This window comes from Girardinichthys multiradiatus, chromosome 12 (assembly GCF_021462225.1).
Source record: "Girardinichthys multiradiatus isolate DD_20200921_A chromosome 12, DD_fGirMul_XY1, whole genome shotgun sequence".
NCBI lineage: Eukaryota > Metazoa > Chordata > Actinopteri > Cyprinodontiformes > Goodeidae > Girardinichthys > Girardinichthys multiradiatus.
This window is the reverse complement of record NC_061805.1, coordinates 25001064-25017903: the sequence shown is the minus strand read 5'-3', so window position 1 is coordinate 25017903 and position 16840 is coordinate 25001064. Positions and strand designations below refer to the sequence as shown.

General features: G+C 39.7%; 1 protein-coding gene across 1 annotated transcript in view; it reads right to left on the bottom strand.

Annotated features, from left to right (window-relative positions):
* Positions 1-15512, bottom strand: part of oxct1a (3-oxoacid CoA transferase 1a) — an 80042-nt gene extending 64530 nt beyond the window's left edge. Inside the window, exons 1-7 of the mRNA XM_047381147.1 lie at positions 15256-15512; positions 12799-12907; positions 11505-11595; positions 11094-11229; positions 10726-10875; positions 10111-10217; positions 9093-9153 (exon numbers count right to left, since the gene is read on the bottom strand). Coding sequence (XP_047237103.1) covers positions 9093-9153; positions 10111-10217; positions 10726-10875; positions 11094-11229; positions 11505-11595; positions 12799-12907; positions 15256-15360 — 759 coding nt within the window. The 5' untranslated portion in view covers positions 15361-15512. The remainder of the gene's footprint in view (positions 1-9092; positions 9154-10110; positions 10218-10725; positions 10876-11093; positions 11230-11504; positions 11596-12798; positions 12908-15255) is intronic.
* Positions 15513-16840: the final 1328 nt, after the last annotated feature.

Here is a 16840-nt window from a genome sequence, read left to right as displayed (position 1 = left end):
TCTTCATTGATACTTTCTCTCTCATCTGACTGAGCTTGAGATGTATTGAAAGGAAATTGAAGAAGATGCATAAAGCTGGTGAAGGCATACCATAAAATACCATATTTTTCTACCCGCTTACAAATTATACACTACTTTGTGTTGATGTAACACATCAACAAAAAGTAGTCTCACCTGCAACGACAGCAGCAGGTGAGACTGGGGAGCATCTTCTCCCAATCCAGATCAATACGTACTGGTGCCCCCCAAGGGTGTGTTCTATCCCCACTCCTCTTCTCTCTGTACACAAATGACTGCACCTCATCGGACTCGTCCGTGAAACTCCTTAAGTTTGCAGACAACACCACTGTCATTGGTCTGATCCAGGACGGTGATGAGTCTGGTCAGAACTACCTTGAACTGAACCCACTCATGACTGTGGAAATGGTGGTGGACTTTCGGAGAACACCACCCCCCATACACCCCCCTCACCATCCTCAACAACACTGTATCGGCCGTGGACCACTTCAAGTTCTTAGGAACCACCATCTCTGAGGACCTGAGATGGTCTTCACACATAGACACTGTTCGAAAGAAGGCCCAGCAGAGACTGTACTTCCTGAGGCAACTCAAGAAGTTCAACCTTCCACAAGAGCTGCTGGTCATCTTCTACACTGCCATCATTCAATCTGTCCTGACTTCATCCATCTCAGTGTGGTTTGGCTCATCCACAAAACAGGACAGGTCCAGACTGCAACGAATAATCAGGACTGCAGTGAGAATCATCAGAGCTGACCTTCCCTCCATCCAGGACTTATACAGGTCTAGGGTCAAGAAAAGAGCTGCTAAAATCTCTGCAGACCCCACACACCCTGCACATAAACTGTTCAGAGCTTTACCTTCAGGCCGCCGCTACAGAGCACTGTTCACTAAAACCAGCCGCCACAGAGAGTTTCTTCGCCCGGGCTGTTTCTCTGTTGAACATTTAATAGAGTTCAGAACAACAGCATACAGATGTTGCAAATGCACCTTTTTATTATATATCTGTATATTGTACATTGTAAATTTGTATATTCTGTAATATAAAAACAAAACCAAAGAGCAAAGTGTACCGGAGTAAAATTCCTTGTTTGTATGTACAAACTTGGCAATAAAGCTGATTCTGATTCTGATTAAATCCCAATAACACTGACTGAAGTTGTGATTGTAATGTTACAAGAGGCGTAAAGGTTCAAGGGTTATGAACACTTTTGCTAGACACTGTAGTGGTGTTTTTATTCTGCAGATTGTGGCCTGTTTAGTCTGAAGGAGTTTAGCCAGGGTTCAGTCACAGGAAAATAAAATACCCATCAGACACAAAAGCAGGAGTAGAACTTTCTCAGGCAGGTCTCAAGCTCATTGAAATTGTGTGATGGAAAACTTTTAAATATTGATGATACTGGCTTTGACTGCTTTCAGACTTTTCATATTTTATGTTAATAAAAACACTAACCAAAAGTCAAATTCAAAAGCAGATGTGGGGTTTCCTTTCCTCTGAATAGAAAATCTAATATCTTTGCTGTCACCAGTTGCTCTGGAAAATGTCTGGCTTTTTAAAAAAATATGAATGGCACAAAAATCATAATCTATCTAATTAAACCTGATCAAATGTTTACATAACCTGGAAATTTCATCCTGATAAAATACACACAAATTGATACAAATGGGTTAAATTACCCAATAGAAAGGTAACAATCCTCTGTTTTATGTATTATTTTTGAAGATAGTGTGCGAGTATGAAATGTCAGTGAGTTTCTGACCTCCTGACAGACCCCTTTGTGTTTCATCCAGTGCTGCACTGATGTTGCTGGAAAAGCAAAACAAATAAAAGGATCTGCAGAGGAAGGTAGCTGTAAAACCATTTTTCATATTAAACTTAGGAGCACAACTATATGTTACGACAGAAGGTAAGGTGATATATGTTCTAGGCCTGGGCGATAATCCGAAGACTTAGAGACACCGAAATGTACAGCAATGACCGACATCATTTTGCCCTTGTCGTTTTTTTTCCGGTGTTTTAAAAAAAATTAAAAAGAAAAGTCGTTTTTCCTTTTTTAGTAGGCTATGCTCATGTCCCTTTAAGACACTGCGCCACGTGTACAGTCTGTAGTTATGTGACTCCACACCATCCAGTCTGTAACAAGAAGTGATAGAGATGGAGAGGTTGAGAATATGGAGGAAATTTCAAGTACTGAAGCAGCAGTAAAGCTGGTCGAGGAGGAAGAGGAGCAGCTTAGTGTTATCGTCCTTTTATCGTTACCGAGGTGAACTGCTCAATATATCATGATATTGACCTTAGGCCATATTGCCAGCCCTAATATGTACAACTACATATGATTAAAAACCAATTTTTGGGGAGGCTTAACCAAAATTGAAGCAGTTCTAAGGTTCAAAATATTATTTTACAACTTCCTGTTTGACCCAACTCCATCTGCTACATCCTGAGATTTACTATCCCTTGGCAACCATCAACTGGTTAGTCCATAAAACACTTTGAGGTCACCTGGCTGCATGCAAACTAAAACATCCTTTGAAATCTGGCCCAACAGAGGGCTGAGAAGAATCTTACTGCCGAGGTACTGGAAAGCTGAGCTGCAAGTAAAAGTCACTGTTTCACAAAAACTGACAATGTCTGCTGGTTATTTAACAAATGCACCCAGACAGCAGGTCGAAAATGACAACAAATCATGGAATTTATGACTAAGCCTGGCCCAAAGCCTAGAGATAAACCTATTTTCACAGAGACAGTAATTGCATTATTATCAAAGATAAAAGGTTTTTAAATGGCACTGCAACATATGTCTATCATTTTCTAATCATGAAAAGGTCGTCATAGATAACATTCATGTTACCTCTGGGGCAATGAAAAAGGTATCATAAACTTCGAAAACCACTATGAAATGATACGTCTCTACCGAACAGCAGTTTTCATCCTGCTTACTGATTCGGAGTTAATCCATAACAAGGATGCAAATAATGTGTATGTTCATTGGATAGTGGGGAGAAAAAAGGCAAATATTTGATTTGTGATACAGAGTACAAACTAGAATACTTTGACTAAACTTTGTCAAACGTTGTTGGCTTATATTAAGCAAAAAAGAAACTAAAACATTACAATAGGTTGTAGCCCAGATGAACATTAAACACCAAGATGTCTCATTTGCTGTAGAACTCAAATTACTGCAAAATAAATGTTTCCAAAAAGTCTATGATCAGCTACATACAGGTGCACCTCGAAAACCCGGGACATTAGAGCCATCAGGCGTTTGTTTTTTGTCCATTCATGATTAGGGCTTACAGATTAAACTTTTGTTTCTCATAAAAATCTGTATATTACATAAGACCAATAAAATATAACTTTAATACAAAAGCGCCAACATAATCGTGAGGAAGACTGTTAACATGCTAGTTCTCACTGACACCCTCCCCAAGGAAAGTAAGCCACATGAAGTCATTGCTAAACAAGCTGGTTGTTTATAAAGTGCTGTATACAAACATATAGTACTGGAAAGTTGAGTGGAAAGAAAAAGTGTGATAGAAAAAGGTGCACAGGGAATAACCACACACTTAAGAGGATTATGACGAAAAGCCCTTTCAAGAGATTGGGGCTAATTCACAATGTGTGGACCAATAGATTGAGTCAGAACCTCAAGAGTCACGACACACAGAGGGATCCAGTTCATTGGCTACAACCGTCACATTTCCCTTGTTAAGCCACTCCTGAAACAGAGACATCAGAAGTTTCTTTATTGGGCCAAGGAGAGAAAAAAACAAGAGTATTTCTTAGTGGTCCAAAGTTTTCTTTTTAGATAATGGGAAAATATTGAATGTTAGTTAAAAAATCCCAGAATCTGGACCAAGACGGGAAAGGCACAGAATGCAAGATTTTTTTTAGGTCAACTGTTTGCACAGTGACTGACGCAGCCATGTCATCTGGTGTCAAAAATTGGTTTTATGCAATACTTTAATTATCTGGGAAACTGATTTTGGGGTTTTCCTCATTTGTAAGACACAATTTTCAACATTAACAAAACTATAACCCTTCAGATCACTGTGTAATAAACCTATCTATATAACACACCAGTTTAACTTTTTGAATTGTTGAAATAAACGTTTTGAACATATTCTAACTTAATGAGATTCAACCAACTCTAGGTTTTAGAGTCTTAATTATTTCTATTTAGCCAGTAATTTTTGTAAACAGCTCAAGTAAATTTCATACCAAGGAGAAGTTTGAGTGTTTATGAGATGGAGAATCAGCAGAGCTGAAAGCCAACACGAGGCTGTTGCAATAAGGTGAAATTGGACCAATTTTGTTCAGCTTGGAATTTAGTTGTGTCCAGTCCATAGCTACTCATGATCTCACTTTGCTCTTTGGTGACATTAAAACAAGTCATCTGTTCATTTTACAAAACAAAATGTTCATCCAGGCCTTCCAGTAACATTATATTCCCACATTTCTTATAAGGCTGCTTAGATCAAGAAAACCATTTATCTGGGATTTGGCAGGATAAGATAGCCAACCTTCAACATTTTTAAAAGCAAAAGCCTACAGATTCAACTTTATACTAACAAAGTATAACAAGAGCGGGAACTAAATACACTGCTCAAAAAAATAAAGGGAAAACTTAAACAACACAATATATCTCCAAGTAAATCAAACTTCTGTGAAATCAAACTGTCCACTTAGGAAGCAACACTGATTGACAATCAATTTCACATGATGTTGTACAAATGGAATAGACAACAGGGGGAAATCTTTGGTGATTAGCAAGACTCACTCAATAAAGGAGTGGTTCTGCAGGTGGGGACCACAGACCACTTCTCAGTACCTATGCTTTCTGGCTGATGTTTTGGTCACTTTTGAATGTTGGTGGTGCTTTCACACTCGTGGTAGCATGAGACGGACTCTACAACCCACACAAGTGGCTCAGGTAGTGCAGCTCATCCAGGATGGCACATCAATGCAAGCTGTGGCAAGAAGGTTTGCTGTGTCTGTCAGCATAGTGTCCAGAGCCTGGAGGCGCTACCAGGAGACAGGCCAGTACACCAGGAGACGTGGAGGAGGTCGTAGGAGGGCAACAACCCAGCAGCAGGACCGCTACCTCCACCTTTGTGCAAGGAGGAACAGGAGGAGCACTGCCAGAGCCCTGCAAAATGACCTCCAACAGGCCACAAATGTGCATGTGTCTGCACAAACGGTTAGAAACCGACTTCATGAGGATGGTATGAGGGCCCGACGTCCACAAATGGGGGTTGTGCTCACAGCCCAACACCGTGCAGGACGCTTGGCATTTGCCAGAGAACACCAGGATTGGGAAATTCGCCAATGGCGCCCTGTGGTCTTCACAGATGAGAGCAGGTTCACACTGACCACATGTGACAGACGTGACAGAGTCTGGAGACACCGTGGAAAGTGATCTGCTGCCTGCAACATCCTTCAGCATGACCAGTTTGGCAGTGGGTCAGTAATGGTGTGGGGTGGCATTTCTTCGGAGGGCCTCCATGTGCTCGCCAGAGGTAGCCTGACTGCCATTAGGTACCGAGATGAGATCCTCAGACCCCTTGTATCTGTCTGTATTATGCACAGACAGATGTACTAATGGATTTAGACCACATCTGCAGTACGCATTTCAAAGACAGGAACCTACTAATCGCTCTATGTAAAAGTTCAATCTGCTCGATCATTAGAAAGAAAGACGTAAGTGATAAAGTTACATTAAATTAGACTTGGTGCAATACGTCAAGTTCACTTGAACTGTGACATTTACTTGGGCAGCACGGATTAGCTCCGTGATCAGATTCTTTGAGCAATGCTTAACCTCCAAATGTTTGAAATTGAGAGGACAATTAATTTTATACTGAATTAAAAAGAAAAATCAAATGATTCCATTAAAAAGAGTAAAACAAAAGACAAGGGATATAAAGTAAATTACTTAAGTGAATAAATGTGGTTATAATGGTTCATTTGTGCTGGCCTGGTCTTTTTCTCACCAGATATGTGCAATTAGTGAAAGAGCAGTCTCATTAAATACACTTTGTCTCTATACTCTCTTTGTTACACATGGATTTAAAAAAAAAAAATTGTTTAACCCAAAATTATTCAGGTCCAAGGTAGATTTAAAATTATTTTCATCCCGTCAGGCAGTTTGTTTCTAATAAAACAATGTAAAGTTTTTGTGACTGTAACGAGACAAAAAAGGAAAGGTTTATTAACAATTTATATGTAGAAAAAAATACATGTTGACAATTATTTACAACCTTCTCAGTAATTAATGGAAAAAGACTTTATTTGTATTTTTATAATTGCTGATCATTTTTTTTTTTTTTTCATATTTCCACTGGTTTTTGGGAAATTTATATTTGGTGATGAGCCAAAAGGCTCTTTGCCATCACCCAAATCTTCATAGATGCTCCATAGATGCCCTATCTGATTCCAGTCAGGACTTGGACTGGGTCACTATAAAACACTGATATTACCTCTAGGCAGAAGAAACATACTGGTAAAATGAAAAGATTAATTTAAACCCAAATCTGCAAAAAAGTATACAAATTACAAACAAAATGACTTACTTTCTCAAAAACCATTTTGTAAGATGTCCGGATATGTTTGACATTTAACATTCACAGACTAAAAAGACATTGCTCAAAACACTTCCTAAGACTGGAAATGTCTAGTAAAGGGCTACGTGGTATTAGAAAATCATGATCTGCTGATAATGTTAAATACTGTAATGACACATCAGGTGTGATAAATCCAGATTTCCTTCACTCCTAATAAAAGGAAGCACATACTGTGTCCATCATGGAGGAAGTAAGAACATTAGACCTTCAACCAAGAAACTTTGCAGAAACATAACTTTTCTCAGACCTCAGAAATATTTTTTAGTTTCTGCCATCCACTTTCCCACTTTCGCAACCATCATTCCTGCCGTTCACCACTGTTCGCACAAAGAACAAAAACACTCTTAGAAATGCAGCTGGATGTTGCAGAAATAAATATCTCTATGTGGAACCTAATGTCAACTATATCTATAATCCCCTTAGGTAATTTTTACTGATCAACAATATATCAAGCAGAGTTGGTCCACAAATGTAAATATTAACTTCAATCATCAGCAGATTACAGTCTTTTATTGTTGTTATAAAAGCTGTTTCAGATTAAAGCTCTTATCAATAAAGGTGTTTCTTTGTACTATAACTACTGTTAGGGGAACGCTCCTGTAGCAAAAGAAAATCTGTTTAAGCATTGCACCAACTTTTCATAACTTATTGAGTCATCCTTGCCATTATTGTGACCATACCAAATCTGCATGATGACATAAAGCTGAAATCAAGAATTGTCTTTAAGTAAGGAGGAATGGCTGACTGACTGGAAGAAATTGATTTAAAGTAATATGTCCACAACAGCTCCATGGTTACACAGTTTACTCTCCCTTTCAAATTCTTTCAAACTTTTCTAAAATCAACAGCAGACCAAATCTCAGGTCCAGCAACTGTGAAATAATTGAAAATATGGTTTTTGGAACTCAAGATATTTATACTATTATATAAGAGCTGACCGCTGCTATTTATTTTAAGAAAGTGCTTGCATTTTATGGTTTATCCTCAAGCACACTTTTTCCTCTTAGTCGAGTTTATATGGAAGGTGTGAAGCAGTCTGTGTGTCAGAGGAGCTGAGAGGGAGAAGGAGACACACGCATACATGGAGAAGATAAGCAATAACTATTCTAAACTGTCAAACGCTAGACAAGTAGGAGACCAGTCAGGCAGCCTGAAACCAATCACGTCTTGGGCAGCCCAGAGAAAGCACAAAACAGCAATTTACATCTGGCACAAACACAAGACAGGTCCAAGCTGCAAAGAACAATTAGCTATACAAAAAGGATCATTTGGGCTGACCTTCTGTCCATTCAGGACTTGTAGAGGTCTTGAGTCAGGAAAGGGCAGCTAACATCTCTTCAGACCCCACACATCCTGGACACGAACTGTTTAAACTTGTACCTTCAATTCAGCGCTATTGAGCCCTATTAGCAAAAACCAGCCACCACATAGACAGTTTCTTCCCGCAGGCAGTTTCTCTGATAAACACAATAAACAACTTAAAGCCGGAGCTACTCTGCTGTAAAACAAAATAAGCATATTTAAACTACCAGAACCTAACTTCCATGTTCCCCCCCTTTTTTTTTTTTTAACAAAATGGCTTATACTTAATATTATTTCCCCTAAAGTTTATATATTTATAGTTAGTGTCTGTGCGCTGTGAGAGAATTAAACCAAAGTTAAACTCAAACTCCTTGTTTGTACGAAGAATCTTGGCCAATTAAGCTGATTCTGACAATTAAAAGTTGCAAGATACCAGCCCGCGAGGACAGGAGTATGAATGTGATATATGCGATTTCAATTAAAGCATATTCGTGTGTTAGAATGGCCCAGTCAATGTCTAGACCTCAAACCCAATTGAGAATCCATGACAGAATGTCAAAATTGCTGTACACAGACACTCTCCATCCAACCAGACCTGGCTACATCTGCAGCAAATGGGAGTTCTGCAAAGCGTTGACTCAAGACTAAATACAAATGCACTGTATACTATTCAGACTTTTTATTTGTAAATCATGCATAACTTTGATTCCACTACACCATTATTCACTACTTTGTATTGGAAAATTCAAGGATGCATTGATTTACATTGCAAGGATGCATTAGGTGTAAATTGTGCAACACTGATTTACAAGCAGCTGCCATAACTTTTACAAGGCAAAACATCACAAGAGCACAGATCTCGGGCCAACAAAAAAAAACAAATCCTGGAATTTGCTGAAGAAAACTTTAGCAAAAAACTTGCTTTCTGCCATCAGCAAAAACAGCAGTTTATACTCAATGCATCTCTAAAGCAAAAACTGGCCAAAAATGTATTCATATTTTTCATCTTCTTGGGGTGGGAAGATAAGGCACTACATATAAAAGTTCATTTTACAATGTTTCTATTTTCTTTTTTTATATATACAAAAACATGCATAAAAAAGCTTTCTATCAGTAAAACTATATGATTTAGGGACATTTATGCATACCTCAACAATAGTGGTTTTGGCTGCCTTGCACATGGGTTGGTTGAAGTTTCTGGCTGTCTTCCTGTAACACATAAAAACAATACCTATGATTTATAGACAGATTTTGTACTATCAAACATTCAGAATTAACAGTTATTTAACTGGAGAACACTGCCCTCTAGTGGAACAAAAACCTATCTAGACAAACTGCAGTTCAGTCTACTAAAATTTTTTGAAATCCATATATTACTCAGAGTGAGCCATACTAACAAAACTTAAAACACTTAAAAAGAGGTTATTTTAACTGGTAGCAAATAAATAACCTGAGGTTTTATATAATCCGTAACAATAACAAAACCATGAAGTATGAAAAAAGCTTTAATGAGGCTTAAAAAAATAAAATGCTTCCTTTTAGCTTTCCTTGGTTTAGAAGCAATGGCATATTTTCAAACCAAAATTAAAGGATGTTTTGATAGGAAACCAGATTCATGACAAACTATGTGAAGGGTTACACTGGTGCAGCGGTAATACATGAGAATAGAGTGAAGGAACATTTTTAAGGGGCCAAAAGTTTTACCAAGTAACAAAACTACTTTTCCAACAATGTGCTGATGTGCATCTGTCTACAAACCAGACTTACATACACAGCAAAACAGGGGGGCAAAATCACTGACAGCTTGTCAGAAAATGAATGAACTACATCAGCATGTGTACCAAATGTAGATGCCGACAACTTACCAACATTACTTTACTTACTAGTCGGAATAAATCAACATAAACTGGGCTGATGTGGGTACTGAAATGTGTTTATGTTTTAGCATACGAAAAAATGCCTGCAGTTAGTTTAATTTGATGACTTGAATAGGTTTAATATTTTCTCTTGAGATTTATTTTTTCTATTTTCCTATTTTGCTTTGAAATCACAGCAAGGATATGAAGACCCACAATCATACTAAGCTTAATCTAAAGCGGGAAAGACTTAATTCTAGGAACCCTTTACGAAAGGTATTGTTCTCTTTTCAATTTGTTTTATATTTACCTAAAAATGATGTTTCCTGCTTTGTCAGCTTTCCATGCCTTTATCAGGGCAAAATCCCCAGTGATGGCTTTTTCCATTATATAGTGCCTGCCATTGAACTCTCGCACCTGTAGTCAAACAACACAAATCCAAAAGGAGAAATTCAGACTCCATCATACAGTCCAGCTGGAAATAACGCCTACATCTTCTGTATTTCAGAAATAGGTTAAATACAGAACAGCTATGCCATATTGCTTGCTAACTCCGTTACTTTATGTTCAAAACCAAATATGCTTTTTTGCAGAGACAAGAATTTGCAGATCATAACCTTAGGAGAAATATAATTAGGCTACGAGAACTAAACGGTAAAGTTAACGCTGTATTAGAACTATGGTACAAGGCTGCATCTCATGCTGATTACAAAATGGATGTTTTCTGGTTAAAAAATTTTTACCAATGAGGATTTGTCAAATAGATGTGCAGCCACTTATTGGCTGCAATAAAAAGAATGGAAGTTGCAAGCATTTGTCTTACAAAGCGATCTATGCAGAACATGTGGGGGAGCTCTATCAAAGAAAACACTGCTTAGCTGAGGGAAGAGGATACAACACAGTTCATGTGAGACAGCAGTCTTACCTCTCTCTCCTCGCTAGCAATAGCAATGCTGCCATCTTTGTTGTACTTAATAGGAGAGCCTCCTTCTTGGATCAGAGTGCCATAGCCGGTGGGTGTGAAGAAGGCTGGAACCCCAGCGCCTCCTGCCCTGATCCGCTCTGCAAGAGTTCCCTGTCAAAAAGAAGTTACCAAAAAAATGACCCTGAAAGATATATTTCCTGAGTCAATTTCACCCCAGGTTAAATAAATGTCAGTGTAAATGAGTGTGTGAACTGAGCCATGATCTGAGAAATATGAAAAACAACAAACCACCTTGTGTGTTTAATGTTTAACTGGTTGGTAACGTTTATTGTTTGCTTGTTAACGTGTGTAATATATTTTACACCAACCTGTGGCGTTAACTCCACTTCCAGCTCTCCTGACAAATACTGCCTCTCAAACTCTGCATTCTCTCCAACATACGAGGAAATCATCCTTTTGATCTGCTTGGTCTGCAGCAACAGGCCCAGCCCAAAATTATCAACTCTAATAAAGATTTTAAAAAAGTAAGAACATTGAGTTAAAGATTTTAATTTAAAGACGTATTCACTCTTTTTGCATTTCATATTTCCAGGTATGCATGTAAAAATATATTTAACCTTAATGTATTTTTCCGCTCTATTATGAAGTCTGATATTTTTCTGATATGTAATTTTATTCCTTCCTATAATCTCATCAATATCGTAAATCCATATAATAATAATAATAATAATCATAATAATAATAGCTCAACACTAAAACATTAATTAGACAAAGCTTACCCTGCATTATTACTGACTGCTGTAAGACCCTTTACGCCAGTCTTCAGCAAACTGTTGATTAGATTCTCGGGTATACCACATAACCCAAAGCCTGTGTTGGAAAATACCAGACAAATAATAATAACATGATTTTTTTTTTTTTTTTAAGTAGCGACAGACAAAATAACAGTGTGAAAGGTGATGTTTCGTGATCTAGTTCAACTTTCACCTCGTATATCTAGAACATGTCAAATATGTGGGGCAAATAAGCACATGATGCTGGTCTCTTCGACCATTACAAATCACACGCAGACACCCAAAGTCCAAGGACCTTGGATCACAAGATAGGAAATCCAGCTCCTCCACATGGACATACCGGTCAGATCATGATGTGCATGGATGTCCTTATTGTATTTGGCTTTTAAAGTATTTACTTTAAGATTTCATAAGAAAACAAAGAAGTTTGAATCATTGTTGATTTTTTCAAATTAACAGAAGGTAAAATTTATACATACCAGCTGAAATATATACATACACCCCCACTAATAATCGGATTAATGTTTCTTCGAAAGCTGCAGAAACCAGGCACTTTTTAATAGCCTTAAAAAGGCTTCTCGCATGGTTTTGTCTGGATATTTGACCTCTCCACAGAGTTATCATAAAAGGTAGAATTAATTGGAAATGGTTAGTTTCCATGTCTGGATCTGACTCACAAGCATAGTCCATAAAGCTTCAACAGAATTCATTTTGGGGCCATTTCAGAAGTTTAACGTTTCCAATTATTTAATTGACTCAAAAGCAGTTTAGAAGTGTGTTTGGCATCATTGTCCTTATGAAGCACCCATCTGTGTCAAAGTTTCAACAGTCTAAATGGGTTAATGTATATTAATGTGAGGTCTTCTTCAAAAAGATAAGATCCACAATCAATTCCAATATGTGCATGTAATAATTACCGTTATATGTCATTATTATCATGGTTCAAAGAATATAATCATAAATCATAAATAAGATGGCATTCATGAGTCTGATGAGTGTAGGTAAAATCCTGACCTTGACAGCAGCTATATTGTTGCATTAACAGAGACTTCCCTCAGACACACAAGTGTGACGCAGTGGAAAATGCTCAACAGACTCGGAGCTTGAATATAAATAAGTTGTGCATGCTCAGTGTTTTATTGTGAGGCAGCCAGCATGCTGAAGCCAACAGCACTTCATAGTAAAGTTGCCACTGCACATACACTTTCTGTTTTGATTTCTCTGTGTTGAACCATTCTGTAGGTGTGGATGTTCCTTTTTTGAAAATCCTAAATATTACCTCCAACCAGAATAGTAGCTCCATTAGGAATATCTTTTACTGCCTCCGTTGGATTTGAGTAGAACTGTGAACCTCTCAGGCTAGAGGTGGAAAAGTAGCAACCACAAGTCTGCAAAAAGAAGACGAGGGAACAGGTTAGGTACGTGGACAAACATGCAGCAGCTCCGCCGCTGCACATTATTTTAAAGCGCAGTCATTATTACAATGTCAATGTGTGCAATATCACAGGTGCAAAGGACTGCAACTGCATGCCAGAGACACGGGTGCATCTCAATAAATCAGAACCGTACATCTATTGTAGTAAAGCTGCTGATAACATCAGAAGCACCCTATCTAGACTGAACAAAAAAAGGAATGAACTAAGGATCACTGCTCCAAAGTCCTCTTTTAATTTGGAATTTTGGACTTAATTTGGATATCAAGGTCTTTTGTTATATACTCATATAAGGAGAGGCAGAGTATGGCGCTTTCGAAAGCTGTAAGCCATAAAAATCTAAATTCACAGACAACACCTAAAATAGATTACTCTGGTAAATGAATGTGTTTCAAATTCTGAATTAAGTTACTAAATCTAAAATAACTTCACAATTATCCCCTCCTTGAACCGCCACCTTAACGTGGTGGAGGGGTTTGAGTGCTCAAATGATCCTAGAGGCTATGTTGTCTGGGGCCTAAATGCCCCTGGTAGCGTCTCCCATGGCAAACAGGCTCTAGGTAATGGGTCAGACAAAGAGTGGTTCAAGACACCCTCATGAAGAACAAAATATCGAGGCACGTGACTTCGCCCGGTACGGCGGAGCCGGGGTCCCACCTTGGAGCCAGGCCTGGGGTCGGGACTCGTCGGAGAGCCCCTGGTGGCCGGGTTGCTCCTCGCGGGACCCGGCCGGGCCAAGCCCGAATGAGAGACGCGAGGCCATCCCCCAGCGGGCCCACCACCTGCAGGGGGAACCGTGAGGAACCGGTGCAAAGAGGATTGGGTGGCGGACGAAGGTGGAGACCTCAGCGGCCCAATCCCCGGATGCTTAGGCTGGCTCTAGGGACGTGGAAATTCACCTCGCAGGGGGGGAAGGAGCCTGAGCTTGTGCGGGAGGGTGTGTTCCAACTACAGGGGGATCACACTCCTCAGCCTCCCTGGTAAGGCCTACGCCAGGGTATTGGAGAGGAGAGTCCGACCGATAGTCGAACCTCGGCTTCAGGAGGAACAGTGTGGTTTTTGTCCTGTCCGTGGAACACTGGACCAGCTCTATACCCTCTACAGGGTGCTCGAGGGTTCATGGGAGTTTGCCCAAACGGTTCACGTGTTTTGTGGACCTGGAGATGGCATTCGACTGTGTCCCTCGTGATGCCCTGTGGGGGGTGCTCCAGGAGTATGGAATCGGGGGCCCTTTATTAGGGTCCATCCGGTCCCTGTACGAGCAGAGCAGGAGTTTGGTTCACATTGCCGGCACTAAGTCGGACCTGTTCCCGGTGCATGTTGGACTCCGGCAGGGCTGCCCTTTGTCACCGGTCCTGTTCATAACTTTTATGGACAGGATTTCTAGACGCAGCCAAGGGATGGGGGGGGGTCTGGTTTGGGGACCAGTGGATTTCGTCTCTTCTTTTTGCAGATGACGTGGCTCGGGCATCTATACCGGATGCCTCCTGGACGCCTTCCTCGGGAGGTGTTCCAGGCACGTCCCACCGGGAGGAGGCCCAGGGGACGGCCCAGGATACGCTGGAGGGACTATGTCTCTCGGCTGGCCTGGGAACGCCTTGGGCTCCCCCTGGAGGAACTGGAGGTGTCTGGAGAGAGGGACAACTGGGCGTCTCTGCTGAGTCTGCTGACCCGCGACCCGGTCCCGGATAAGCGGAAGACGACGAGTACGAGTACTTCACAATTATTTTGTGATTTATTCATAAATTTGGCCAGTTGGATGGGACCTTCCCCTCTCTTGAGGCCTACACCTAATATGGATCGATACCTGTTGGGTTGTCTTATTACCCAACAGATCCTGAATAACAAATGGTTATCAGGGACTCACAAATATCAGATAATACATTAATTTAGCAGATCTAACCAGCAGACTAGACCAGTGTGGTATTAGTTTAAATAACATCACTTGTTTTTCTTCAACACATAAACCTGAACCATGTAGTGACCAATAGCATCATTATGTTTCAAGGAACTTGAACACAAAAGGAATAAAACTTTATGTACCCAAATGCAAGTTGTCCAGTTTGTGCAGTAGCTGGCAAACACGTGACACTGATAATCCACGCAAGGTTAGGTTGTAAACAGAGTCAGATAACAGCATGTACAATCTGCAAACTTCTGTACAGCATCAAAATGCAATGCATGTTATCTCGAAGGGTTTTGCCGCAAATAAAAAGAACAGCATGCGAAATAGTTAAGACGCATCAACCAATCTCAACTGTATCCCTTCTATGATACATTTAAGTCACAGGTCAAATACAGACCTTGCTGAGCTGGTGGCTAGCGAAGTTTAAACGGGCTCTGCGATGAACTGCGAGGTTTTTGAAGAGTAAACTCTCTGCTCTGCAAAATGCTTTAAGAGTCGCCATCCTTTCTGGATCTACACACGAAGATCAGAGAACTTGAGTAGCAAACTGAAAGGTCGCTGGATATGGCTAGCAGCCTAATAGCTCGACGTTAGAAAGGGGGTGTTTTCAAAGGCAGGGCCTGCTCATTGAATTTTAACTCTTTCAGCGCCGTCTCGCTGTCGCTTCTTACATGGTGAAAATTAACGCTAATTTAGCTTCAACGTAGTTACATAAGGCAATGTGACAACACGCAGGTAGTAATACATTTGCGTTTATGCGCTTTGTTTTGAGAAGCGCCTTTATGATTTTAATTACAAAAGCCGTAGGATGTACGTCAATAAGCATGTGATAAACCCTAGACATAAAAAGAACAGAACCCGGAGGAGGGTACGCAATGCTGCCACCATATTGCAAGTGGCATTTTTGTGGAAACATGCAAAAGTTTACACTAGCCAGTTCTCTTGCAGGAATTGTGTTCTGACATTAAAGCAAAAAATATATATATATATATATATATATACATTATTTGATGCAATACATTAATAATCTCATTTTGTTATATAGGGGTTATGAGTTAAAAGCCAAAGACTGACACCAAAACAATGTGGAAATATGTAGTGAATTTTGAACAAAATGCACCAATCTGGCTATCTGAAGACCATTTTGTTGGTGAGTTTTATTGGCAAGTGTTACTCTCACTCTCTCCCTCAGCAGAGACACTGAAAGTGGACGTCTGCACTTCCTTTCATTAAATATTTTTATTGAGGTTGGCGGATTTGATCTGGGCATTTAAATGCAAACTCAGCAAAACAATGTGATACTCAATGTGGGTGAATGGATTTTAATTTTGTCTTTGCAAACATAAATGCAAAACTCCTGTGGTAAAATTTAAAATCACCAGAATGTATGCAATCGTAACCTAGTATTAATTGGGAGATGACTGAAACAAAAAGCTGGCAATATTCAACAAGTAAGAAATATTTAGCACTCCCCTACCCATGGGCGGTCATAGACAGGTGCCAAGGTGGGCCACTGAATCCTGCAGACCTGCTCCTGGCCCCTGAAATGGCCCCTGTACTGAATGCATAATACTAAATTAATTTCTTTTTATGATGTGTGCTGACACAGAAACTGTAACTGATTAATCTCTTGGACCAATTTAATTTTTTACCGTTACAGTTCTACTTTAACAAAGAATTAAAAATGTAGTTGATGCACTTTTAGCTTCAGCCATATTGATAGGATCACAGCTTTCATCTGCTAAATCAGGGGGGTCTGCAACCTGCAACTCCAGAGCCATAAGTGGCTCTTTGACTCTGTGGCTCACTTTATATATGAAATGATAAAATATTACCCTGTTTTTTTGGTTTTATTATTTTTTCTACCCTTATTCCTGAAAAGATACATCGTTGTATTGCTTTCCAACGTGAACTTGCCACTCACAATATGGCGGACCCACTGATGCGAAATGCCTATCGACGTTTTAAAGCAGCCAAAGCGG